The 26,432-nt window shown below is 46.2% G+C and overlaps 1 protein-coding gene across 1 annotated transcript in view; it reads right to left on the bottom strand.

The window, feature by feature from the left end:
* TLCD2 (TLC domain containing 2) overlaps positions 1–15,232 on the bottom strand; it is a 50,789-nt gene extending 35,557 nt beyond the window's left edge. The window contains exons 1-3 of the mRNA XM_083172167.1: positions 14,606–15,232; positions 12,067–12,149; positions 8,032–8,114 (exon numbers count right to left, since the gene is read on the bottom strand). Coding sequence (XP_083028293.1) covers positions 8,032–8,114; positions 12,067–12,149; positions 14,606–14,790 — 351 coding nt within the window. The 5' untranslated portion in view covers positions 14,791–15,232. The remainder of the gene's footprint in view (positions 1–8,031; positions 8,115–12,066; positions 12,150–14,605) is intronic.
* Between the last annotated feature and the right edge of the window lie 11,200 nt (positions 15,233–26,432).

The raw sequence follows: 26,432 nt of genomic DNA, 5'->3' as shown, positions 1-26,432 counted from the left end.
TAATTACGTGACCAAGGGCCAGATGCACTAAGCTTCAAAAGGTGATAAAATGGAGAGTAATTAACAGCCAGCCAATCAGCTCCTACCTGACATGTTACAGCATGTGTTTGAAAAATGTCAGGCAGGAGCTGATTGGCTGGCTGTTTGTCACTCTCCATTTTATCAATTTTGAAGCTTAGTGCATCTAGCCCCTAATGCTGTGTACACACGGAGCGATGTTGCTTGTGAATGGCAAGAAAAAACGCATTCGATTTTGACTATATAGTACAGATCTGTATAATCTATTTCACTGTGCAAATTACACTAAATGGGAGAGTGCATCGGGATCGAATGAGGCTGAAAAGCGTTCGATGTCCATTCGATTTAGATAACATTTGGACTATACAGTCAAGTCGAACAAAAAATATCTCACTGTGCGTAAACAGCTTAAGAGAAGAGAAAAAACAAATCCTTCCTAAGATCATATTGGCACTCATAGCCTGGATCCTAGCCACACAGTCTGCAAATACCAACATAATTTGTTTGCTAAAGATGAAGCAACCTCTTACTATGGTGCCAAATAACTTTTAATTGTGCCCTTGAGAGAAGCTTTAGCAGCATAGCTACATATAGAACATTTTGAGTGATCTAGGGACCAGTAGGATTCAACCCAATGGATTGAAAGTGCCATTATCAATACTGGGTTTGTTTTTTGTTAAGGTCACAGAGATCCAACCCACACTATAACAATCCTAATAGACTTGCCATCTCTAAAAATACTCCAGTAGAAAGCATCAATTGCCAAAACACTGCTTCCCATACGTTTTAATTTGTCCTTAATATCCACCCACTCAACCAAACCCCATGGCATCTTTGTCACCTTTAACTTGCTTCTCTGGCTGCCAACAGATAAATAACCACACGCCCACTTCTCTCACCATCATTTTGTTCTGTCCTATTACAGAGTATGTTCCCTCCCAACTCCTCCACTTCGCCAATCCTTGCAAGCACATAACTATCCTCGACTGATACTTTACCTTAAGATTTTAGAATGGTCTCGTCTTTTATATACAAAAGAAACTGTCTACCCAACCAGCTTCAGCTATGGTACCATTTATCAAACCACAATATATTATTTATTCCAATCACTTGCTTTTTGACCCTATGCAATTGTGCTTTTGCCCATTATGCTCAACCAAGACTGGGCTCTCTGAAGCAATCACCTCACACAAGTTGTAGGGTCCCTATTCCCCACTCTCTGGCTTTAAGTTCATTTCCACTTTCACCTCTTCTACAATACAATCCACATTCCTTTGCAGCACTGGTCTCTTCTTATTCTGACTCCCATATGGGGCCTACACACATAGCGATTTTTAGCCATTTTCTAAGCAATCTGACCAGATCGCTTAGAAAATGACCCTACGGTACAACACTGTGTTTAGGTGCCGGTAGAATGAAGAATGCTCAGTGAGCATAAATGTCGCTATTGCCAGTTTTCTCTCACCAGAGTACGCTGGCGCTGACAGCTGTTCAGCATACAGCACTACATATTGCTCTGTGTGTGTGCTGAGTAACTCAGTGTCTCTACTTTGAAACACTTATCCTCCTCTCCTTCCATCTGATGGGGTCCCTCAGTCTTCTGTCCTTCTCACTTTATTCTTCCCTTAGGAATGACTACATTTAAAATACAACATTTGGTGATCCCCCACCTGCGCATAAAGCAGCATATAATTAAGAAATCTTAAACTCTTCCCCCCCACCAAGTCAGGATTTTAAAAAAAGGGCAATTCTGCACATCGTCTAATGCCTAAATTGTATATACATTAAGTATGGAATTCATGCATTACCAACTATAAAATAGTCAAGTTCAGGGTTGCCTACCTGACCCTCTCCTTATGATTGCCATCACCTGTGAGGAGCTAGGTAATTGATAAGAAAGGTGTTTCACCACAGGTGATGGCAATCATACATTACCAGGAAAGTCCAGGAACAGAGCATTTTCTCCCTGAAGGAGAGGGTCAGGTAGGCAACCATGGTCAAATTTAATTACAATTATGTACTGTAGTTGATAGCGCTCCCTGGTAGACAACTCTCCTTATAATAGCAATAATACCAAAGTAAATGCAGGAGCCCTCTGGCCAGGTATCTCATAAGGAGAACAAAGAAGTATAGATAAATCCATGAACCATGGCCTTTTTTATGCATTGAGTACCGCCATTTGTTTGTATACAAAAATCCAAATTGCTTTTATTCCAAAGGGCGCTTTTCACATAAGGTAACACCATAAAAACAAAAAGTATTTTATTTTTTATTTTTATTATAGTGCATCCTGGTGACATTTTTAGTATCTGATTGATAGGTTGACAGTGACTAGGTCAACATAACACAGTCACCTAGTTTGTGAGGTTAAAAAAAAAAAAGACATAAGTCCATAACCCAGATGAGGTTAACATCTTTTCACTATAAACCAGAGTCCCGATGACCCAAAGGGGGAAATTTAATAGGATGAGAGATTCAGAAAGTGAGAAATTTGCTAAGAAATCTCCAGGTTTTTTAAAGCGGCAATCATTTACACTGCAAAACCAGTTTAATTTTGCAGTGTAAATGATTGGCGCTTTAAAAAAAATTGAAGATTTCTAACCAAATCTCTCACTTTTTGAATCTCTCGACCTATTAAATTTCACCCCAAGTGTCTATCCAATCGGAGTCCACTATAGTACATTATAATTAATGATTATACCCCTGGATACTATTTTCTGCTAAAAATGTTTCTAGCCCATTTTAGATCTTTCAATCTTCTCTGGCAAAGTATTACATATCTATACTGCGCTTACTGTAAATAAACTTTACAGAAGTGATAAACTTCCTCTCCTCTAAATTTAGGAGGTGACGTGTGTCCTGTGTACAGTCCTTCTGATAAACAGATCGCCAGCTAGTTTTCTGTACTAGCCCTTTATGTATTTGCATATATTTATCAAATCCTCTCTTAAGCCCCGTACACATGGGGCAAGTTATGCAATGTGTGCTAAGCTATCTAGATCGCTCAGCACATCCCTTGCTAGATCGCATATACACACATAGGTGCTGAAGATTGCAGCAGTGCCCTCTTACCTCCAAGTCTGTCCGTTTCCCAGTTTGTTCTTTCACGGTCTACAATTGTAAAGCGCTATGGAATCTGCTGTGCTATGTAACAAACTGTAAATAAAATAAAATAAACAAATCGGTGCTGCCAGTGATTTATTAAGCACATGCAGCAGATCTAATTAGATCTTGACTGCATGTGCTAAAGTTCTAAGCGGGCGAAGGAGACTCCCGCAACCACGCATCGATATGGGGCATACACACTGAGCAGTCCGTGCTTAATATCTAAGCAATTTAGACAGATAGCTTAGAAAACAGCCCAAAATCGCCCCATTTGTACGCCCCGCACGTCTCTTCTCCAATGTAAACATACATAACCTGGTTAGCCTTTCCTCATAACCCAATGATTCTAAAACCTTAAAATCAGTTTTATTGCTCTTCTCTGAAACTTTTTAAGTTCCAATATGTCCTTTTAATGGAGTGGTGACCAGAACTGTACACTGTAATCTAGAGGAGGCCATACCAATGATTTATAGAGTGGCACGGTCTTCTATGCCCCTATTTATGCACACGAATACCTTATTTGCCTTTGCTGTTGCTCCTTGACATTAGCCAGAGCCACCAAGTCTATGGTCAACGAACACCCCCAAATCCTTTTTCAATCAACAATTCCCCTATTTCATTTATAGATCGCCCGCATATTCCTTAACCTTAGATTTATCAATATTAAACCTCATCTTCCATTTAGCTGCCCGATCCTCCAATTTATTTAAGTATGAGAGACTACATCCTGATCCATGTAATTACCTTACCAAGTACGGTGATCTGCAAAACACTTTGCTCACTAGACCGTGTCCTAGGTCACTAAGAAATAGATTAAAAAGAAGTAGCCCCAGCACATATCCTTGAGGAACACCGCTTCAAACTGTAGCCCAATTTGAGAAGGTTCCATTTACCACGATTCTCTGTTCCCTATTCTCCAGCTAATTTAACCAAGTACAAATGATGCTACCAGGTCCCATCTCCCATATTTTGTAGCTGAACCTCATGTAAGGCACTGTAACATGAAGGTAGTCATGGCAACGGTTGACACATTAAAAGGTCAGCATGAGTTTTGGGATTTTATCATACCATCCATGTGACTGGGGATGGTAACGTGTTCAAAGCACGGTGAGCGGCAGCCATGCTAGGGTATGTGGAACACTATTTGGATTACATGTGACAACAAATTGATACACACAATAAAAAAAAAGTAAAACCCTGTATAACTTTTGATGTGTTGAACATTTCCACTTCAATCTTGGGTCAAAACATTTGGTGTTGACCTATTGTCGACCCTTTATACCAGGGATGGGGAACCTTTGGCCCTCCAGCTGTTTAACTACACATCCCAGCATGCCCTGCAACAGTTTTAGCATGGCCAAATAGAAAAACGGTTGCAGGGCATGCTGGGTTGTGTAGTTCAACAACAGCTGAAGGGCAGAAGGGTCCCCATCACTGCTTTATACCATAACCCTTTTCACCAGGTAATGGCCATGGACAGCCAGCAGTCTGCAGCCATTACTCCATGGTACAGTTTTGAAACACACGTGCCCATTGCAGGTGCTTTTGGCAAGAGACAGTGGTCAGCATGTGTACTCGGAGGTCAGCTTTCTTTCATAGCCTGCATTAACATTTGTGCTACAGCAGCTCTTCTGTGAGAAAGGATCACAGGAGCTAGCCTTCCCTTCCCACACACAATGATCCATGGGCACCGATTACATTGTTGCTGTTTAACTGGTTGTCGTTCTATGGACCACCTTTAGTAGGTACGAAGGGGTGTGGTACAGGGGTCCGACAGTCGGGATCCCAACAGTCATTAGACTGACTTCGGGATCCCGACTGGCCGGACCCAGACAGCATGGCGAGCGCAACAAAGACCCTTGCGGGCTCGCTGCACTCGCCACGCTGCGGGCACGGTGGCTCGCTACGTGAGCCACCTATTCTATTCTCCCTCTATGGGGGTCGTGGACCCACACGAGGGAAAATAGCCGACGGCCGTCGGGAACCTGGCTGTCGGTGTTTTGACAGTCGGGAACCGGACGTCGGATAAATGCCTGTTGGGATCCCGACTGTCGGGACCCCGTCCGGCACCCGGTACGTAGTGTTGCATCCCAAGAAAAACCACAAAACCTGCTGCTTTGTAAATGCTCTGACCCAGTCATCCAGCCATCACAATCTGATCCTTGCCATATTCGCTCAGATCCTAATGTTTGCGGGTGCCGGACGGGGTCCCGACAGGCATTCACACGACACCAGGTTCCCGACGGCCGACGGCTATTTTCCCTCGTGGGGGTCCACGAGAGGGAGAAAGGAATAGGTGGCGAGCCCTCAAGGGGCTTTGTTGCGCTTGCCATGCTGTCTGGGTCCGGCCAGTCGGGATAATGACTGTCGGACCCCTATACCACACCCATGTTTGCAACACATTAACTTCAAAAACTGACTGTTGATTTGCTACTTGATATTTAAGTAGCAAGTGAACATCCCCTGGCAGACTAATCAGCACAGCTGGCCTGTCCCATAAATCTGTTCATAATACCTACAGTCTAGTTTAAGCTGAGGGAGTTTCATGAAACATGCATTTAACTGTACTATAATAAAAAAAAAAAAAAAAAAAAAAACAAAGGAAATGAAAGGTATTGCAGTCACACCCTAACAGGGTTTTCTTGGTGACATAAGCAACAGGATAAACCTGTAATTTTGTTTAAAATACTAAACTCATATGTTGGAGATTATTTGCACTGGATTTCTAGCTATTAGTTGCCTTATTCATAAAATATGCAATAGATAGATACTAACTCTTTCAGGGACTTACCAGGGAATACGGTCCCGGGATCATGCCCTAGTGCTCTTGTGAATGGGTCCTGGGCCAAAAATCCCAGGACTTTGTCTAGGCATTTCAACCTATGGTTGAAATGCCTAGACAAAGTCCCGGGATTTACTGTGACCATGCCCCTTTCCAAATTTATACATGAATGTGTGATTCTTCATTAAAAAAATCCAATGAGTCCTGCTTTCGACAACTGTATATATCAATGGGACACGTGAATGTGTATTGGTATATACACAGATGGAGCCGCTGCCATCCTTGGCCGGCGCTCGCCAGATCCCTTTCACTGGCGAGCGCCGACGATAAGAGACTGGGACGCACGCGCGTCCCAGTATCACGGCGGCTGGGCATCGTTTCCCTGCCCGTCTCCGCTTCAGGGAGACGCTGCCCAGTTCAGGGGGGTCGGGGCAGCGATGGCAGCAGCGGGGACCCCTGCCAAGCTCCGTTGCCACGGGGTGCACGAGTGTCTCGTGCGCGCGGGCCCCTGGCGGTAGCTGGCCGCTGGCGGGAGAATCGCCATCCCCTGCAAAGATGAGCCCGGCTACATCTGTACATACATACATACATACATACATTTTACACATACACAGACACAGTTATATTATAAACCCTCTCTTGTAACTATTTGTTTTCAAAATCTTGAATAAATAGTATTTGTTGATCGCTAGATACACATTCAAACACTATGGCCCTTATTCAGAGCTGATCGCAGTACAAATTAGTTCTCAAAATGGGCAAAACCATGTGCGCTGCAGATGTAACATGTGCAGAGAGTGTTAAATTTGGGTGGGGTGTGTCTAAACTGAAATCTAAATTGCAGTGTAAAAATAATGCAGCCAGTATTTACCCTGCACAGAAACAAAATAACTCCCTCAAATCTAACTCTCTCTATACATGTTACATCTGCCCCACCTGCAGTGCACATGATTTTGCCCATTTTGAGAACTAATTTGTACTGCAATCAGATCTGAATAAGGGCCTATATTTTTAGTGCTAGTTTTCATTCAGTGTAGCTGGATGGTTGCAGATGACTCACCAACAGTTCTGACTTACTTGGGCTATTTCCCCTCGTGGGGGACCATGACCCCCATAGAGGGAGAATAGAATAGGTAGCGAGCACAGCTCCCCACAAGCCCACAAGGGGCATGAATGCTCTCGCCCCCCTATCAGGCTCCAGACAGTCGGGATTCCGATATCAGCGAAACGTCCGTTGGAATCCCGACTGCCGGAGTGTTATACCATAACCAGCAGGATTCAGCATGATGACACAGGCTCTGTCATTATTTCAAGTTTAGTAAATGACGTCATTGTACCACTGCAGATTGGAGTTTCTATAGGGATTATCTACAGTCCCTATGAGGAGCGTTGGCTCTGCCATCCTCCCTTTTCCTGTAAGGATGCTTATATAGCACATTAGCTCCTTAATTGTTCCTTACTAAAAGGGTGACTGGTGCACTAATGTCACAGAATAATCACAAAAAAATCCTTGCCTGATGCCTTTGGCCATATTGGACTCAGATTGAACATCAGGACCTTAACATGCAGTAAGTGCCTGCTGTACAGTATGTGATCCACTCCTGCCAAAACAATGTTTGGTGTGCTTGCATCAGAATTGATCTGAAGCCTGCTATGGTGAAGGTGGCCACACACACTACTGCCACATCTCACAGCAGTGTAGAGCCATCCGGTCCCCCTTGAGCTGCCTGGGAAGGGCTCATATGCGATACATTGCATGCAGTTCTTTGACATGTGATGTATCACATGCAACCTAGTTCGCTGATATTGGAAGGGGGACCAGGTCGGAGGTCAGACGTGCAGCTGGTCCGACCTCCCACTCTGATCCGATGCGCTCGGGACAGATACCCGATTTCTCGGCCCGATACGTCGGAATCGGGTGAAAAGTGCCTAAATCGGACAAGTGTATACGGCCCTTAAGAAAAAAATAGACAGATGCACTTTGCATTAATTTCACATTAGACCAAAACAATCGTATCTTTTATCATAATTTCCTAGTGAATTATGGATATAGCCCGCAAAATGGCTATCAAGTTATCAATCTAGCAAACAGTATTAGCAAGAGGAGTTATTTCCGAGTTACTTACTACAGTGTGATGGAAGAGCAGCTCCCATGACTGATGTAGCTTCTGGTTCTGCAACATATCCAAAAAATCATGGATGAAATACCCTGAAACACACAATGTAGGGATTACTTGCACTGACAGGACGCAATGTAAACAAAGTAAATTAATTAGCTCTTTACCAATCCATGCACAATAATTATATATATGCACACACACACTTGTGTGTCCTCTTACATTGTTACTTTGCAGCGGGCTGCAACGTGAAATTTCAGTATACATGTCACACGGCTGAACTCACACACACACACACACACACACACACAAATAGGGTTAAATCATCCATACACAACATTGCTTTACACAGGTGAACTACAAGTCCCAGCAGGCCTCCCCCGCATGCTGGGACTTGGTGAATCACAAGTCCTAGCATGTGGGGCATTAATGGGCCTGCTGGGACTTGTAGTTCACCTGTGTAAAGCAATGTTTTGTATGGATGATTTAACCCTATCAGGCCGGCGTCCACAGCCCACTGGTGACAGCCCCGGGCTTCAGCCCTGGACGGGTGAACCCTGGGGGGAGCCCTTTATTGGGGGGGTCCCCACTCCCCCAGGTACCCCGTCCAAGGCTGACCAGCCACGGTGAGCATGATATGGCCAGGGGACCTTATGTAAAAATACAGGGGACAAAAAGTGTAGGGGTTCCCACGTATCCTGAATTCGCATCTCATTAAATATGCGATTTGTATTCTTTATAAAATCGCCACTTCAGAATGTGCATCTCATTAATGATGCGATTCTGGAAAAAGTGAGACAATGGCCGTTTTTGGCAAAAATATTGCCAATATTTTTTTTCCCCGCATCCTATTAAATGTCACCCAGAGATTCAGAAGTATACACATTCATTGGGAAATATGCAATGTGTGCCATTATTTCCGACAGTTGGACATATTGGTACAATCTCGGCCGTTTTGGGGCATCTTTCCCCATGCAGATTTAACTTTTTTTTTAAATCGAATCTTTGTTGGTGAAAACGACTGCTAGAGTTAGCATAAATACAATATACGCGGATATGCAAGTTTTTGGCGATCCATGTGTTTTCCCACTGTTGGAACATTTCTGACAGTCAGATTGAATAGCTTTGGTTGAATTGACCAATATTTTCAACTGTTATTGAATACCACCGATTAGGGGTAGATTTATTAAGCTATTTAAAGTGATAAAGTGGAGAGTGATAACAGACCAGTCAACTGTCATTTTTCAAACCCAGACATGGAGCCCATTTACCATAGGATCCCCAGGGGTCTGTGCATGCGTGGTTAGCGCTGACCCACGGCTGAACTGCGCTGAGTGCACTTCCCCGGCAATAGTGTGGTAAGTAGCCCAAAGGCTACAACGTACTACCACCATATCAGAATGGCGGTAGCCCGGGACCTTATGCAATGCTGCCCGATATTGATACATAGAAACCTATGGGCTATTTTACACTATACAGTGCAGGCTGGACGGCAAAAAAAGATGTGCCGGCTTTTAATCTATGACATGGGGTGTAGAGTTCTTTCAAACGGCCGGGCTGCAAGATGTATCCACTGAAAAAGACGGCTGCCCGGCCGTCCTAACATGTCAGTGTTTCAAGGGTCTTTCAAACACACTGGTTTTTGGTGAGCTACTGCAGCTCTCCCCAAACTTGACATCACATCACCCCAGAATTAGTTTGATGAGCATGGCAGAAATGGATATATATATATATATATATATATTTTTCTCATTTTGTCATTTAAGGCATTTTCTAAGTGACTTTGCTTAGTTTGGCAAAGTCGCTTAGAAAATGCCTCTACATCGGTGTGTATAGGGGCAATAGCGACAGCAATGCGCGTCGCTGGTCGAGATTGATGAGCAGTGTCCATCAATCTCGGCATCGCCAGGGTTCTCTCACCGGTGAACACTATTGCTGTCAGCTCGCTCTGTGTGTGGGCTTTCAGCTATGTGTGCTGAGCGACAGAGGCGCAGAACTGCCTAACCTAGCATAGCTAGGTCGCCCTACATACATTGCTATGTGTCTAGGGCCCAGAAGTTCGTCTGGCTTTTTGTCAAGAGCGCAGTGTGTGAAATAGCCCTATGGGAGATGCGACTGCCGGCGGGACTGCAGGGATTGCAACATGTATCGTATATTCCTGCTGCTGTCTCTCCATGATACATGCAGACGGTACTTAATATTTTTGTTTTCAGGGAATTAGCCGCAAATATTCAATAGAAAATGTGCTTAATAAATTTGCCCCTTAATGTTATACAGACAGACAGTGGAGAGTGGGATATGGGCCATTTCTGTTAGAGTACTGGTCCGTGTACTTTCCTCAGCGCTGCATGTGATAATGCAATGCTTCTGAAGAGCTGAGTCACCAGGACTGCGTCTGATCTACACAATTAACAGTCCTTCTTGGGATTCCAAAAACAAGGCTACCGGAGTGACTTTGTAGGAAAAGCGTGTTAATGCAACTGCTGTCCCATTACATTGCCCAATACACACTAGAGGATATTGTGAACAATATTGCTCAGAAAGGGCCTTCGAAGTGATATTTTTCACAATCGTGAAATTGTGTATATCGTCTAGTGTGTATACTCAATGTTGTTAATGATGCACACTCTCCCGCATGCCGTTAACAAGATTGATGTGTTCTGTTAAGCAGGTCTCTTTGACGTCACTAAACAATATCATTTACCAATATCGTTCAGTGTGAACACCGGCATGTCCAAACTATGGCCCTCCAGCTGTTGTAAAACTACAAGTCCCATCATGCTTTACCACAGTTTTGCTATTAAGGAACTATGGCAAGGCATGTTGGGATTTTAGCCTCAGTTGGGACATGCCTGGGTACACGCAATATTGGGACCCGCAGCCGATAGTGTTAATTATATCAGCCGAGGCCCCTGTCATTTTAACAATTTAGCAATTGTTCCTAAACAGAACCCTTAAAGTGCTAATTAGTTACAGCTAATTGAATTGAGGTCTAGACGGCATACAGATGGGCAATTTGTGCCTCTTTTCTAAGCGATCTCTTTAGAGCGTTTAGAAATTAAGCACAAATTGCTGTGTACATCCCACAGCGATGTCGATGCGCAGTTCCACACATTGCCATTTCAGACAATTAGTGCATGCAATTAATATCTAGTCGGATCACCCAGCATAGATCACTAAGCCAGTGGTTCCCAAACTGTGTGCCGTGGCTCCCTGGGGTGCCTCGGGACACTTGCAGGGGTGCCACGGGTTGGTGGATCAGGACCAACTCAAATTATTTATGGTCAATTATTTATGGACAAAACCAGTGCTGGTGGCTGCCAATCATAAAATGTGTGCCCTTTACCGCATAACTGAACCTAAGAAGCACATTTAAACACAATCTACTTAATTTTATATTTATTTTATTGGGCCTAGGGGTGCCGTGGATACCCCGTGGATACTCTAGGGTGCCGTGATTTTAAAAAGATTGGGAACCCCTGCACTAAGCACATGATTGCCCCGTGTGTATAGAACTCAACAAGACTTCCTCTAAGTAGCAACTCAGATGCTGCTAGGCAACAGTAAATGCAATATCATACCAGTGCAATCTTCACGTTCCCTGCCCGTTTGCATTCAAATCAGAGCACAGTTTCTGATCTTTGGAGACTGACCTTGGGTACCACCAATTTGTAATTACATAATGCAGTTTATTTACAAACCAGAACAGTTGTTGTTTTGTTCTGCAAACAGAACAGTTTCTTACGTCAAAGGGCAAGGAGGAGATGTCACGAGGAAGAACAGAGAGCCCACATAATAGGACAGGGGAAAAGACATGGGAGGAGGAGTGTGGAACTAGAGATTTAGACATATACATGTCAAAACCCAGGAGAGTGTGACAAATCACGTGACACGTTTTAAAAGTTGTACTTAAAATGACTAGCTGGTAACCGTATGCTGTATGAGTAGCAGTAAAACCTGTATTTAGACTTTCATAAATGTAAGAAATTGGTTGTATTTAATGTATGGTACTAAATGGAAAATAAGCAATGCAAAATATCTGACCTATGGAGACAGCAATAAGACAATGTGAAAAGCTGGAATGTGTGGAAATCAGATCTTCTGCCATCTCAGGATGCAGGTAAAATCTAAACAAAAAGAGAGGAGATATTTTCAAGTACACAACAAAATTGCATCAATGACTGTTCCCAAAGCTTACTGCTCTGTGGCTTCCTGTGAATGCAACTGAGTTCCAAAGGTTCCTACAGCACTCAATGGCCCAAGGCACCTGCATGCCCAATGATCACGGAGCCAAGACAGTTCTATATTTAATGTGTCAAGCTAGCCATTTACCCAACAGTTTGAGTATGAGGTGTGTGAGCCGTGCGCCATTGCCCTGTGCTCCTTACCAATTAAATCAGGAAAACCCAGTGCCTAGTACCCACAGAGGCAGGGGAGAGCCATGCTCAGCACCCACTGAGCCCAGGGAGAAGCAGCGCGCCCAGCACCCACTGAGCCCAGGGAGAAGCAGTGCGTTCAGCACCCACTGAGCCCAGGGAGAAGCAGCGCGTTCAGCACCCACTGAGCCCAGGGAGAAGCAGCGCGTTCAGCACCCACTGAGCCCAGGGAGAAGCAGCGCGCCCAGCACCCACTGAGCCCAGGGAGAAGCAGCGCGCCCAGCACCCACTGAGCCCAGGGAGAAGCAGCGCGCCCAGCACCCACTGAGCCCAGGGAGAAGCAGCGCGCCCAGCACCCACTGAGCCCAGGGAGAAGCAGCGCGCCCAGCACCCACTGAGCCCAGGGAGAATCAGCGCGCCCAGCACCCACTGAGCCCAGGGAGAATCAGCGCGCCCAGCACCCACTGAGCCCAGGGAGAATCAGCGCGCCCAGCACCCACTGAGCCCAGGGAGAATCAGCGCGCCCAGCACCCACTGAGCCCAGGGAGAATCAGCGCGCCCAGCACCCACTGAGCCCAGGGAGAAGCAGCGCGCCCAGCACCCACTGAGCCCAGGGAGAAGCAGCGCGCCCAGCACCCACTGAGCCCAGGGAGAAGCAGCGCACCCAGCACCCACTGAGCCCAGGGAGAAGCAGCGCGTCCAGCACCCACTGAGCCCAGAGAGAAGCAGCGCACCCAGCACCCACTGAGATCAAGGAGAAGCAGCACGCCCAGCACCCACTGAGCCCAGGGAGAAGCAGCATACTCATTGAGCCCAGGGAGAAGCAGCGCGCCCAGCACCCACTGAGCCCAGGGAGAAGCAGCGCGCCCAGCACCCACTAAGATCAGGGAGAAGCAGCGCGCCCAGCACCCACTAAGATCAGGGAGAAGCAGCGCGCCCAGCACCCACTGAGATCAGGGAGAAGCAGCGCGCCCAGTACCCACTGAGATCAATGGGAAGTAGCACGCCAAACACCCATTGAGCACACTGGAGCAGCACACCCAGCACCCATTGAGATCAGGGAGAAGCAGCACGCACAGCACCCATTGTGATCAGGGAGAAGCAGCGCACCCAGCAACCCTTTTAGATCAGGGAGAAGCAGCACGCCCAGCACCCACTGAGATCAGGGAGAAGCAGCGCGCCCAGCACCCACTGAGATCAGGGAGAAGCAGCGCGCCCAGCACCCACTGAGATCAGGGAGAAGCAGCGCGCCCAGTACCCACTGAGATCAGGGAGAAGCAGCGCACCCAGCACCCACTGAGATCAGGGAGAAGCAGCGCACCCAGCACCCATTGAGATCAGGGAGAAGCAGCGCGTCCAGCACCCATTGAGATCAGTGAGAAGCAGCGCGTCCAGCACCCATTGAGATCAGGGATAAGCAGCGCGTCCAGCACCCATTGAGATCAGGGATAAGCAGCGCGTCCAGCACCCATTGAGATCAGGGAGAAGCAGCACACCCAGCAGATATTGAGATCAGGGAGAAGTAGCATGCCAAGCACCCATTGAGATCAGGAGGAAGCAGCACACCCAGCACCCATTGAGATCAGGGAGAAACAGCACGCACAGCACCCATTGTGATCAGGGAGAAACAGCACGCACAGCACCCATTGTGATCAGGGAGAAGCAGCATGCCCAGCACTCATTGAGATCAGTGAGAAGCAGCGCGCCCATCACACCTTCGAGATGAGGGAGAAACAGCGCGCCCAGCACCCATTGAGATCAGGGAGAAGCAGCGCACCCAGCACCCACTGAACCCATGGAGAAGCAGCGCGCCCAGCACCCACTGAGATCAGGGAGAAGCAGCACACCCAGCACCCATTGAGATCAGGAAGAAACAGCACGCACAGCACCCATTGTGATCAGGGAGAAGCAGCGCACCCAGCAGATTTTGAGATCAGGGGGAAGTAGCATGCCAAGCACCCATTGAGTTCAGGGGAGCAGTACACCCAACACCCATTGAGACCAAATTGTCCTGTAACCAACATCCACTTCTGCACAGGTGCCACATGTGCCAAACGCTCATTCAGTTTAAAAGCCGTGTGCACTGCAGGATGCCAGTACAGCCGGGTTTGCCCGTGATCCCTGCCACCCAAAACAGCAGGCTCCCAGATATGAACTAGTTGTATACATGCCCCCTGCAGCCGGCAGACCCAGCATCCATCTCTCACCCCAGTAATGCCCAGCTCCCGGTGATCAGGCTGTGGATAAACGACGTCCAGATGTTCCTCCATTTCCAGGGGTTCCGGTGCGCGGAGCTCGGTGCGGGGATCAATCTCGGCAGCTCCCCGTTCAGGAGACGAAAGCAGGCGAAAGAGACACCGGTGATTAGAACCCCGGGGTCCAGCAGCTCCATGGGAAGAGAAGCGGCGGCAGGAGGAGGAGGGCGCTGGAGGAGAAGCCCCGGGGATAAGGGAGCAGTGCCCGGTACACGGGATGGTGTAATGGTCGGGCACCCCGGGATCTCCCTCTCTCTGCACGGCGCGGTCACTGAGTCTCCCACGTTCTCTTTCCGAACCTTGTGTAACTTTCCCGATGGAACCACCACCAACAAACACTCCGGTCCGCGCCCAGTGATTGGCCGTGCCTCCAGACCCCCTCCCCTCTGCCTGTCTCATCCCCATGGTGACCCCTCCCGTAACTGGGAGCGCCCCTGTGTGAAGCCTCACTTCATTTCGGGCGTTGCACTCCTCCCTCATATACACAGAGAGGCTTTATTATCTCTGCCCTGCTGCGGACACATGTGCGGTGTCACCTCGGCCGAGTATATAACACACAGTACAGATCGGCGATAAGATAACGCATAGCGGCATCTTGTGTAACGCGGGGACATCATCATCATTACACAATGCAGCCGCGTTCACGTGGCGCCGGGAGCGCGCAGACCGCGCGACCTGTTTCGTAACGTTATATACGGGGAGCGTGTGAGGTGACGTGGTTGTTGTCATTGGAAGCAAGATGCGCAGTGCACATGGTGTGTGTCAGAGTTGTGTGGGGAGGACACCTGTGGCTGTGTTTCGCTGACAGGCTGAATGTGTGCAACACATAACTGGTGCACCTTTGTACAAACAAATCAGATCTGCCCCAACTCCCACCTTTGCCCTCTCTGGGGATGGGTATTGGTCATTAGGTCAACAGTGAAAACTAAAGGTCAACACATGAAAAAAGTCAACATGGTCGAAGGGTCGACATAACAAAAACTATGGTCGGCACATTATTATATTCTCGCTCTATGCGCAATTGTATGATAAAGTACCAACAAATCAGTTAAAAAGAAAAGATTATGTTCAGGTCAACCTTTTGACCATGAGGTCATTCATCTGGCTGTCGACGAATAGTGGCTGACCTTTTGACTATCAACCTAGACACTGTTGACTTAACCCCTTCCCGACATTTGACGTACATTTACGTCATGGCCGGGATGTACTTCCCGACGCATGGCATAAATGTACGTCATGGCTTTAAACTGTCACCGCGTCTATAGACGCGGTGACAGTTTAAACATGTCTGCTGTCCCTGACAGCAGACATGTCCCTGCATGCCCAGGGGGGGTGGCGATGCCTCCCCCCGTCGGCGATCGCTGTGATTGGCTGTTCAAATGTGAACAGCCAATTACAGCGTTTTCTGTGTACCGGCGAATAACGTTCGCCGGTGACACAGGGATCGGTGGTGATTGGTGCTGTAAAGTACAGCACCAATCACCGCGGGGTGTAAGGGTGACACTGGTGTCAACCAGTGACGTGCGGTGAGGTTAGTGTCAGGTGAGGCAGGTGGCGCAGGGAGAGTGACAGTGGGCGACATGGGGACAGTGGCAGCGAGCAACCCAGGGAGAGTGACAGTGGGCATCGCGAGGAGAGAGACGTCAGGGGATGCGGGAACAGTGACATCAGGGGACGTGGGGACAGTGACAGGGACACAGGGCTGAAGTATTACTCACATTTGAAGCCTCCCAAGGATACGGTGATGGGAAGAGGGAGGAGAATTTTGCACCTCCTCGCCTGCCCAAAAATAAAATACAAAATATTATGGTTTGTGCATGAGTGTGTGTTAATAAATATATATATATATATATATATATAATAAATATATATATATATATATATATACTTCCCAACAGACATCACCCCAGAGGGCAGAGTGCTCACCTGGATATGCCTTCCAGCAGTAGGAACAGCTGGACCTGCTGACTTGGGCCTGGCTCACTGCTTCTGAAAGACCCCTGCTTGAAGTGACAGGCAGTGGAGGAGCCCCCTGCAGGACTTTGTGACCGTCAGCAGGAACCTCGGATGCTGCCACTGCTGCCCATGCCATGATGCCTGAGATCTAGCAGGTGGGGGAGGAGGGACCAGAGATGGGGCCGCGAGGAACAGGGAGGTGAGTCGGCCGGGCCACCCTCAAATGCCCATGCCGGAGCTCCAGCATTAGGGAGAGGAGGTAGGGGAGCCAGTTCTCCCAGCGGTGGGAGCCACGGTGGTGGGAGGAGCAGGGAGGTGAGCCGGCCGGACCTCTCTGACATGCCAATGCCTGGGCACCAGCAGCAACAGGAGGACAGCCGGGCCTCCCGGCGGGTCCGCAGCAGCAGGAGGAGGGAGGTGAGTCGGCCAGGCTCCAGCAGCTTTGGGAGGAGGGAGGTTCGCCGCTGGGCCATCCTGACATGTCCGTGCCCGGTCTCCAGCAGTGGGAGGAGGAGGGAAGAGAGTCGGGCAGTTCCCCCGGCAGGGTCCAGGGGGAGACAGCCACCGCAGTATAAGGATAACAGCGGATCAGACTGTCAGTGTGTGACAGCCTGATCCGCTGTCCTATCACATCTGTCTCTGTGACAGGGGCATGCTTTCATGTTGGCTGAAGGCACGTCCCTGTCACAGAGGCAGACATGTAGGTGCCGCTTCCCCAATACTTTTTAATGGGCTTTTAAGTCTCCTTTTGTGCTTCCGATCAGCTCCGCCCCCGGTGCTGACAGTTTTCAATTGGCAGCTGGAGGCACAGCTCCCGCTGCCTCCCAAAGCTCCCAGGCAGTGTCTCACACCATAAATTAGATTAAAAAAAAATAGCAATAAGATATGTATTACCCAGTGTGTGTTATAAATACCATTTTTGTATTTTGGTTTTTATGATTTATGACAGGGGAGGCACTGCCTCCCCTGCCTCCCCTGACTGCACGTCCCTGGTGTCAACCCACCCGCCCCCAAAGGCCGTGATTGGTTCGTCGGACGGACGGACCAATCACAGCCATGGAGGGTGATTTAAACTAACGGTGACTGCACTGCAGACGCCATTCCGGTCTGGAATTGCGTGCAGTGCGGTCACCGTGCCTATCTGCCGTGATATACTGACCTGATCCTTGCAAATACTTACCTGATCACCTGATCACTGCTTGTAGCGTGCTGGATGCTTCCTGGATCTGACTTCTTGTGACTTCCTGTGTTGTGCTGCTGCTGCTGCAGTGTGATAGAGTTATAGATAGAGAGATAGAGAGAGATAGAGAGAGATAGTGACAGAGAGTGCTATATTTTGTGTCTGCTGCCCCCCCCCCCCCCCCTGTTGTGCTGATCAGTATATCTGTGCTGATCAGCAACTTTTTGGGGGTGCTGGGTTTTTTTTTTATATATATACAGCTGTGCTGCGTGTGCAACTGACTGCTGCCCCCCCTTTTGTGCTGATTAGTATAAATTAACTGATCAGCAACTTTTTGGGGGTGCAGGTTTTTTTTTTTATATATATACCTGTCAGTGCTGCTGCTGCAGTGTCATAGAGTGATAGATAGTGAGAGATAGAGAGATAGAGAGAGATAGTGACAGAGAGTGATAGAGAGTGCTATATTTTGTGTCTGCTACCCCCCCTTTTGTGCTGATCAGTATATCTGTGCTGAACAGCAACTTTTTGGGGGTGCAGGTTTTTTTTTTATATAAATAACTGTCAGTGCTGCTGCTGCAGTGTCATAGAGTGATAGATAGTGAGAGATAGTGAGAGATAGAGAGAGATAGTGACAGAGAGTGATAGAGAGTGCTATATTTTGTGTCTGCTACCCCCCCTTTTGTGCTGATCAGTATATCTGTGCTGATCAGCAACTTTTTGGGGGTGCAGGTTTTTTTTTTTATATATATACCTGTCAGTTGCTGCCAGTTGCACTGTCAGTTGCACCAAAGGTTGTGCACCTGCTGCCCCTCACTGGTAATCAGTGTCGCATCACTGATCACCTTTTTTTTTTTTTTGAGGGTGCTGTGGGGTCTTTTTTAAATTTTTTTTTTTACACACACTGTGATTTTGTGGGTGTCCTGTGGCCACTGTGCGCTGATCAGTGACGTACATCACTGATCAGCTTTTTCGGCACAGGGTTGATCTATTTATTTATTTTTTTGATCAAATTCCTGTTGCCTTTGAGCGCTGTTCAGTGACGGACGTTACTGACCAACATCTGTGCTCAATTTTTGGCGCAGGACCTTTTTTTTTTTCTGCACTACATACACACTACACACTACATACCCCCCCGGGTTGAAATAAAGTTTGTACCCCCCCCCCCTACACTATACACGTGTTGAAACATTTCACTACCAGAAACACAAAAATAAAAATGGCATCCCAAATGTCATCCCAAATGTCATCCCAGTCATCCAGAAGAATGTATTCAGCGGAGGAGGCATATGCCATGCTTGCCTCTGACTCTGACACAGCCAGTGAGGCAAGCGGGGAATTTGAAGGATTCATCTTAAGCTCCTCTTCCTCCTCTAGTGATGAGGGACCCCCTCAAAGACACCCCTATAGAGCAGCTGAGACCCCCCCCCCCCCAATAATTGATCTCGTATGGACCCCACCACCAGACAATTTTGAGCCCCAGGTTCCTGAGTTTTTGGCCATCCCAGGAATTCAATTTGATTCCACAGGTCTCAGAGAAATTGACTTTTTCAAATTATTTTTCTCTGATGATTTTATAAATTTAATGGTGGACCAAACTAATTTATATGCCCAGCAGTTTATTGCTCAAAACCCCACGTCATCATTTGCTAGGTGGACCCCTGTAGATGCAGTAGAGATGATGACGTTTTGGGGTCTGGTGTTTCATATGGGCATAGTAAAAAAGCCAGAAATTAGGCAATATTGGAGTACAGATGTTCTGTACAGCACCCCACTTTACCGTATGGCCATGATCCGGACTCGTTTTGAGTTAATCCTTAAATTTTTGCATTACAACGATAATGCACAGTGCCCACCCAGAGATGATCCCACCTTTGACCGGCTATTCAAAGTCAGGCCGGTCATTGATCATTTCAGTGCCAAATTTCCAGAGATGTACATCCCAGATAAATTCATTTGCATAGACGAGTCCCTTATACATTTTAAAGGAAGGGTTAAATTCCGCCAGTACCTTCCCAGTAAGAGGGCAAGGTATGGCATAAAAATGTATAAGCTGTGTGAAAGCACCTCAGGGTACACTCACAGGTTTAGGGTATATGAAGTGAAGGATTCAAGAATTGAACCGCCAGAATGCCCCCCCTCCCTCGTAGGTGTTAGTGGAAAAATTGTCTGGGATTTAGTGCACCCCTTCCTGGATAAAGGTTATCACCTCTATGTGGATAACTTTTACACTAGCATCCCCCTGTTTAAGGCCCTTGGTTCAAGAGGTACAGCAGCTTGCGGTACTGTGCGCAAGAACCAAAGAGGCCTCCCAAAAACGCACATTGCCCAAGTAATGAGAAGGGGTGAAAGCAGGGCACAATCCACCGAAAATATGTTGTTGGTCAAATATAAGGTCAAGAGGGATGTCCTTATACTGACAACAATTCACGGAGACAGTACCACCTCCGTCCCTGTACGAGGTACCAGTACCCACACCTCAAAACCTAATTGTATCCTGGATTACAATAAGTACATGGGCGGAGTGGATCTTTCAGATCAGGTACTGAAGCCGTACAGTGCCCTGCGGAAAACAAAAATCTGGTACAAGAAGCTGGCCGTGTATATCATCCAGATGGCACTGTATAACGCTTACGTGCTATTCCGTTCTACCAGCCAGAGGGGGACATTTATGCACTTTCAAGAGGAAGTCATAAAGAGCCTAATATTTGGGAACCAGCAGGCAGAGGGCCCCAGTACTTCTAGTACTGGCCCCCGTATTGTACCAGGGCAGCATTTTCCTGATGAAATCCCCTCCACTGGAAAAAAGGGCAGGACACAAAAAAGGTGCAAAGTTTGCTATAAAAAGGGAATAAGAAAGCAAACTATTTTCCAGTGTGACACTTGCCCCAACAAACCCGGCCTATGTATAAAGGAGTGTTTTAAAATATACCACACATCTATGGATTATTAGGTTCATCATTTCACCGTGCTTCGGGGGTCTTGCTAATGCCACATAGCACCCACCATTCATTCCACCAGAATCTGAGCCGCAAAATCCAAAAATCACTCCTTCCCTTCTGAGTCCTGCCATGCACCCAACTGGTATTTTTTGGTCACATGTGAGGCATTGCCGTACTCGGGAGAAATTGGGGCACAGATTTTGGGGTGCTTTTTCTCCTTCATACCTTATGAAAATGAAAAATTTTGAGCCAGAACTGCATTTTTGTGTAAAAAAATGTAATTTTTCATTTGCACAGCCCAGTTGTATCAAAATTGGTGAAACCCCTGGGGGTTTGAAATGTACACTATACCCCTAGATGAATTCCCTGAGGGGTGTAGTTTGCAAAATGGGGTCACTTGTGGGGGGGGTTCCACTGTATTGGTGCTTTGGGGGTCTTGCTAATGCGACATAGCACCCACCAAAATTCCACCAGAATCTGTGCTGCAAAATCCAAATATCACTCCTTCCCTTCTGAGTCCTGCCATTTTTTGGTCACACATGAAGCATTGCCGTACTCGGGAGAAATTGGGGCACAGATTTTGGGGTGCTTTTTCTCCTTCATACCTTATGAAAATGAAAAATTTTGAGCCAGAACTGCATTTTTGTGTAAAAAAATGTAATTTTTCATTTGCACAGCCCAGTTGTATCAAAATTGGTGAAACCCCTGGGGGTTTGAAATGTACACTATACCCCTAGATGAATTCCCTGAGGGGTGTAGTTTGCAAAATGGGGTCACTTGTGGGGGGCTTCCACTGTATTGGTGCTTTGGGGGTCTTGCTAATGCGACATAGCACCCACCAAAATTCCACCAGAATCTGAGCTGCAAAATACAAAAATCACTCCTTCCCTTCTGAGTCCTGCCATGCACCCAAATGGCATTTTTTGGTCACATGTGAGGCATTGCCGTACTCGGGAGAAATTGGGGCACATATTTTGAGGTGCTTTGTCTCCTTCATTCCTTGTGAAAATGAAAAATTTTGAGCCAGAACTGCATTTTTGTGTAAAAAATTTAATTTTTCATTTTCACTGCCCAGTTGTACCACAATTGGTGAAACCCCTGGGGGTTTGAAATGTACATTATACCCCTAGATGAATTCCCAGAGGGGTGTAGTTTGCAAAATGGGGTCACTTGTGGGGGGCTTCCACTGTATTGGTGCTTTGGGGGTCTTGCTAATGCGACATAGCACCCACCAAATTTCCACCAGAATCTGAGCTGCAAAATACAAAAATCACTCCTTCCCTTCTGAGTCCTGCCATGCACCCAAATGGTATTTTTTGGTCACATGTGAGGCATTGCCGTACTCGGGAGAAATTGGGGCACAGATTTTGGGGTGCTTTGTCTCCTTCATTCCTTGTGAAAATGAAAAATTTTGAGCCAGAACTGCATTTTTGTGTAAAAAAATGTAATTTTTCATTTGCACAGCCCAGTTGTATCAAAATTGGTGAAACCCCTGGGGGTTTGAAATGTACACTATACCCCTAGATGAATTCCCTGAGGGGTGTAGTTTGCAAAATGGGGTCACTTGTGGGGGGCTTCCACTGTATTGGTGCTTTGGGGGTCTTGCTAATGCGACATAGCACCCACCAAAATTCCACCAGAATCTGAGCTGCAAAATACAAAAATCACTCCTTCCCTTCTGAGTCCTGCCATGCACCCAAATGGCATTTTTTGGTCACATGTGAGGCATTGTCGTACTCGGGAGAAATTGGGGCACATATTTTGAGGTGCTTTGTCTCCTTCATTCCTTGTGAAAATGAAAAATTTTGAGCCAGAACTGCATTTTTGTGTAAAAAATTTAATTTTTCATTTTCACTGCCCAGTTGTACCACAATTGGTGAAACCCCTGGGGGTTTGAAATGTACATTATACCCCTAGATGAATTCCCAGAGGGGTGTAGTTTGCAAAATGGGGTCACTTGTGGGGGGCTTCCACTGTATTGGTGCTTTGGGGGTCTTGCTAATGCGACATAGCACCCACCAAATTTCCACCAGAATCTGAGCTGCAAAATACAAAAATCACTCCTTCCCTTCTGAGTCCTGCCATGCACCCAAATGGTATTTTTTGGTCACATGTGAGGCATTGCCGTACTCGGGAGAAATTGGGGCACAGATTTTGGGGTGCTTTGTCTCCTTCATTCCTTGTGAAAATGAAAAATTTTGAGCCAGAACTGCATTTTTGTGTAAAAAAATGTAATTTTTCATTTGCACAGCCCAGTTGTATCAAAATTGGTGAAACCCCTGGGGGTTTGAAATGTACACTATACCCCTAGATGAATTCCCTGAGGGGTGTAGTTTGCAAAATGGGGTCACTTGTGGGGGGCTTCCACTGTATTGGTGCTTTGGGGGTCTTGCTAATGCGACATAGCACCCACCAAAATTCCACCAGAATCTGAGCTTCAAAATACAAAAATCACTCCTTCCCTTCTGAGTCCTGCCATGCACCCAAATGGTATTTTTTGGTCACATGTGAGGCATTGCCGTACTCGGGAGAAATTGGGGCACAGATTTTGGGGTGCTTTGTCTCCTTCATTCCTTGTGAAAATGAAAAATTTTGAGCCAGAACTGCATTTTTGTGTAAAAAATTTAATTTTTCATTTTCACTGCCCAGTTGTACCACAATTGGTGAAACCCCGGGGGGTTTAAAATGTACATTATACCCCTAGATGAATTCCCTTAGGGGTGTAGTTTGCAAAATGGGGTCACTTGTGGGGGGCTTTCACTGTATTGGTGCTTCGGGGGTCTTGCTAATGCGACATAGCACCCACCAAAATTCCACCATAATCTGAGCTGCAAAATACAAAAATCACTCCTTCCCTTCTGAGTCCTGCCATGCACCCAAATGGTATTTTTTGGTCACATGTAAGGCATTGCCATACTCGGGAGAAATTGGTGCACAGATTTTGGGGTGCTTTTTCTCCTTCATACCTTATGAAAATGAAAAATTTTGAGCCAGAACTGCATTTTTGTGTAAAAAAATGTAATTTTTCATTTGCACAGCCCAGTTGTATCAAAATTGGTGAAACCCCTGGGGGTTTGAAATGTACACTATACCCCTAGATGAATTCCCTGAGGGGTGTAGTTTGCAAAATGGGGTCACTTGTGGGGGGCTTCCACTGTATTGGTGCTTTGGGGGTCTTGCTAATGCGACATAGCACCCACCAAAATTCCACCAGAATCTGAGCTGCAAAATCCAAAAATCACTCCTTCCCTTCTGAGTCCTGCCATGCACCTAAATGGTATTTTTTGGTCACATGTGAGGCATTGCCGTACTCGGGAGAAATTGACGCACAGATTTTGGGGTGCTTTGTCTCCTTCATTCCTTGTGAAAATGAAAAATTTTGAGCCAGAACTGCATTTTTGTGTAAAAAATTTAATTTTTCATTTTCACTGCCCAGTTGTACCACAATTGGTGAAACCCCTGGGGGTTTGAAATGTACATTATACCCCTAGATGAATTCCCTGAGGGGTGTAGTTTGCAAAATGGGGTCACTTGTGGGGGGGTTCCTAACTTTTAGCATCTTATGGTGCCTAGAAACCTACATGGTGCCTAAAAAATAATCTCATAAAAAGGAGGCTCCAAAATCAAGTAGGTGCTCCTTCTATTATGAAGCCTGTGGTTTGGTCAACGTGCACACTAGGGCCACATATAGGATATTTATGAAAACAAAAGAATTGGGGGAATCAATTTTTAGTCACATTTCTCTAGTAAAATCTACTGTGTTCATTAGAAAAATGTATTAAAATTGCAAATCTGCAAAAAAAATGAAATTTTGAAATTTCACCTACACTTTGTTTTAATTCCTGTGAAACACCTAAAGGGTTAACAAACTTCCAAAATGCTGTTTTGAATACTGTGAGGGGTGCAGTTTTTGAAATGGCATCATTTATGGGGGTGTCTCACATATAAGTCCCTCAAAGTCACATCAGAACTGAACTGGTCCCTAAAAAAATCAGTGTTTGAAATTTTCTTGAAAATTTGAGAATTTGCTATTCATATTTTAAGCCTCCTAGTGTCCAAAAAAATTAAAAGGAGGTTGAAATAATGATGGCAACATAAAGTAGACATATGGTCTATGTTAGTTAATAACTATTTTGAGTGGTATGATTATTTGTCTCACAAGCAGAAAATTTAACATTTTGAAAATTGCAAAATTTTCCATTTTTTTACGACATTTTGGTATTCTTCACAAAAAAACACAGACTGTATCGACCCAAATTTACCACTAACTTGAAGTACAATGTGTCACGAGAAAACAATCTCAAAATCACTGGGATAAGTAAAAGCAAAAAAAAGTTATCCCCACTTAAGTGATACCTTTCAGATTTGAAAAAAAGGGCTCTGTCAGGAAGGCAAAAACAGGCTGCGGCGGGAAGGGGTTAATGACTGCATATCCCTGTGCATTAGAGCAGTGGTTCTCAACCTCGGTCCTCGGTCCTCAATTACCCCCAACTGTTCACGTTTTCCAGGTCACCCAGCAGGTGGACAGGTGCACTCATTACTCACTGACATTTTAAAAGATCCACAGGTGGTGCTAATTATTTCACTTGTGTTTCTGTGTGGAAATCATGCACTACACAGCCCTGGGGTGCAGGGGCACTTACACTGTGACGTAAAATAATAGTCCTTAAATGCATCTGGGTTTACCTCATTCAGCCATGGAAAATTGCTAATTCCTGTTCCATAAGTTTTTGTTCTGTTTTCTCTTATTTTATTACCCATTTTACATACTCACATTCCAGAAATGTCATAGTTTAGAGATAATAAATAAACACTATAGACTCAATTCTATTCGGAATGAGCAACACCATGGCTATGCATGCACTTACTCGCAGTGCGGGCTAACTCGCAAATGAAAGGACCTTTGAGATTAATTAGATGAATTTCATTCATAATGAATAATAATTCCATCCCTTTCCAAAATGTGTTAATGTTTTCAGTGGTTATCCCCTGAATGTAAGAAGGAGCTGCTGCGATCCCTCCATTCCCATTTGCAGCCGCATACCCCACTGCGCGATTTACCAATATCTTGAATGCAATGTATTCTGGATATTGGCCACTGCAGCAACCGCCATCTAAAAATGGCCATAGCCACTCCAATGTGCAGCCATAAATGGCCTTATACTGTTAATTTCAGCAATCAACCTTGTGCCGTGGCAAGCGAGCAGGCTTATCCACTAAGCCAGGGCTGCCATCAGAAATTTTGGGGCCCGGGACTGACAAAATAGGCAGGGCCTTTCTAGAACACCCGGCATGCCTGGTGAGACCTTTGTCTGCAGCACTACTCAACCTCTCTACATTGCTTTAAGGAAATGTGAACTTTGTTTATGACATATTATACTCCCCACACCAGGTGTGCGACCAAGGCAAAGGGTTAACCATAGGTGGCACTGGTGTATATGGCAGTTAGACGGATAGCCATGGACACACAGACAAGGCCAGTGGCAGTTCAAATTTAGCGCCAGCTTCCAGTCAAACTAAGCTGCTAGCACTACATTTAAAATGCCGCAGTCACTGTATGTATCTCTATGGTTGCCTGCCTAATAGTAAGTGCTATTTAGGTACATGCACATCCATCCTGTTTGCTGACCTCCGCACCCCCCGATCACTGCTCTCTATGCCCATGCTCCCTCTCTGTTCCCTGCACCTTCCTCATTCTTACTCC

This window comes from Crinia signifera, chromosome 2 (assembly GCF_055691185.1).
Source record: "Crinia signifera chromosome 2, ASM5569118v1, whole genome shotgun sequence".
NCBI classification, from domain to species: Eukaryota; Metazoa; Chordata; class Amphibia; order Anura; family Myobatrachidae; genus Crinia; species Crinia signifera.
Note: the sequence above shows the minus strand (reverse complement) of the source record. Positions and strands in the feature narration are given on the sequence as shown.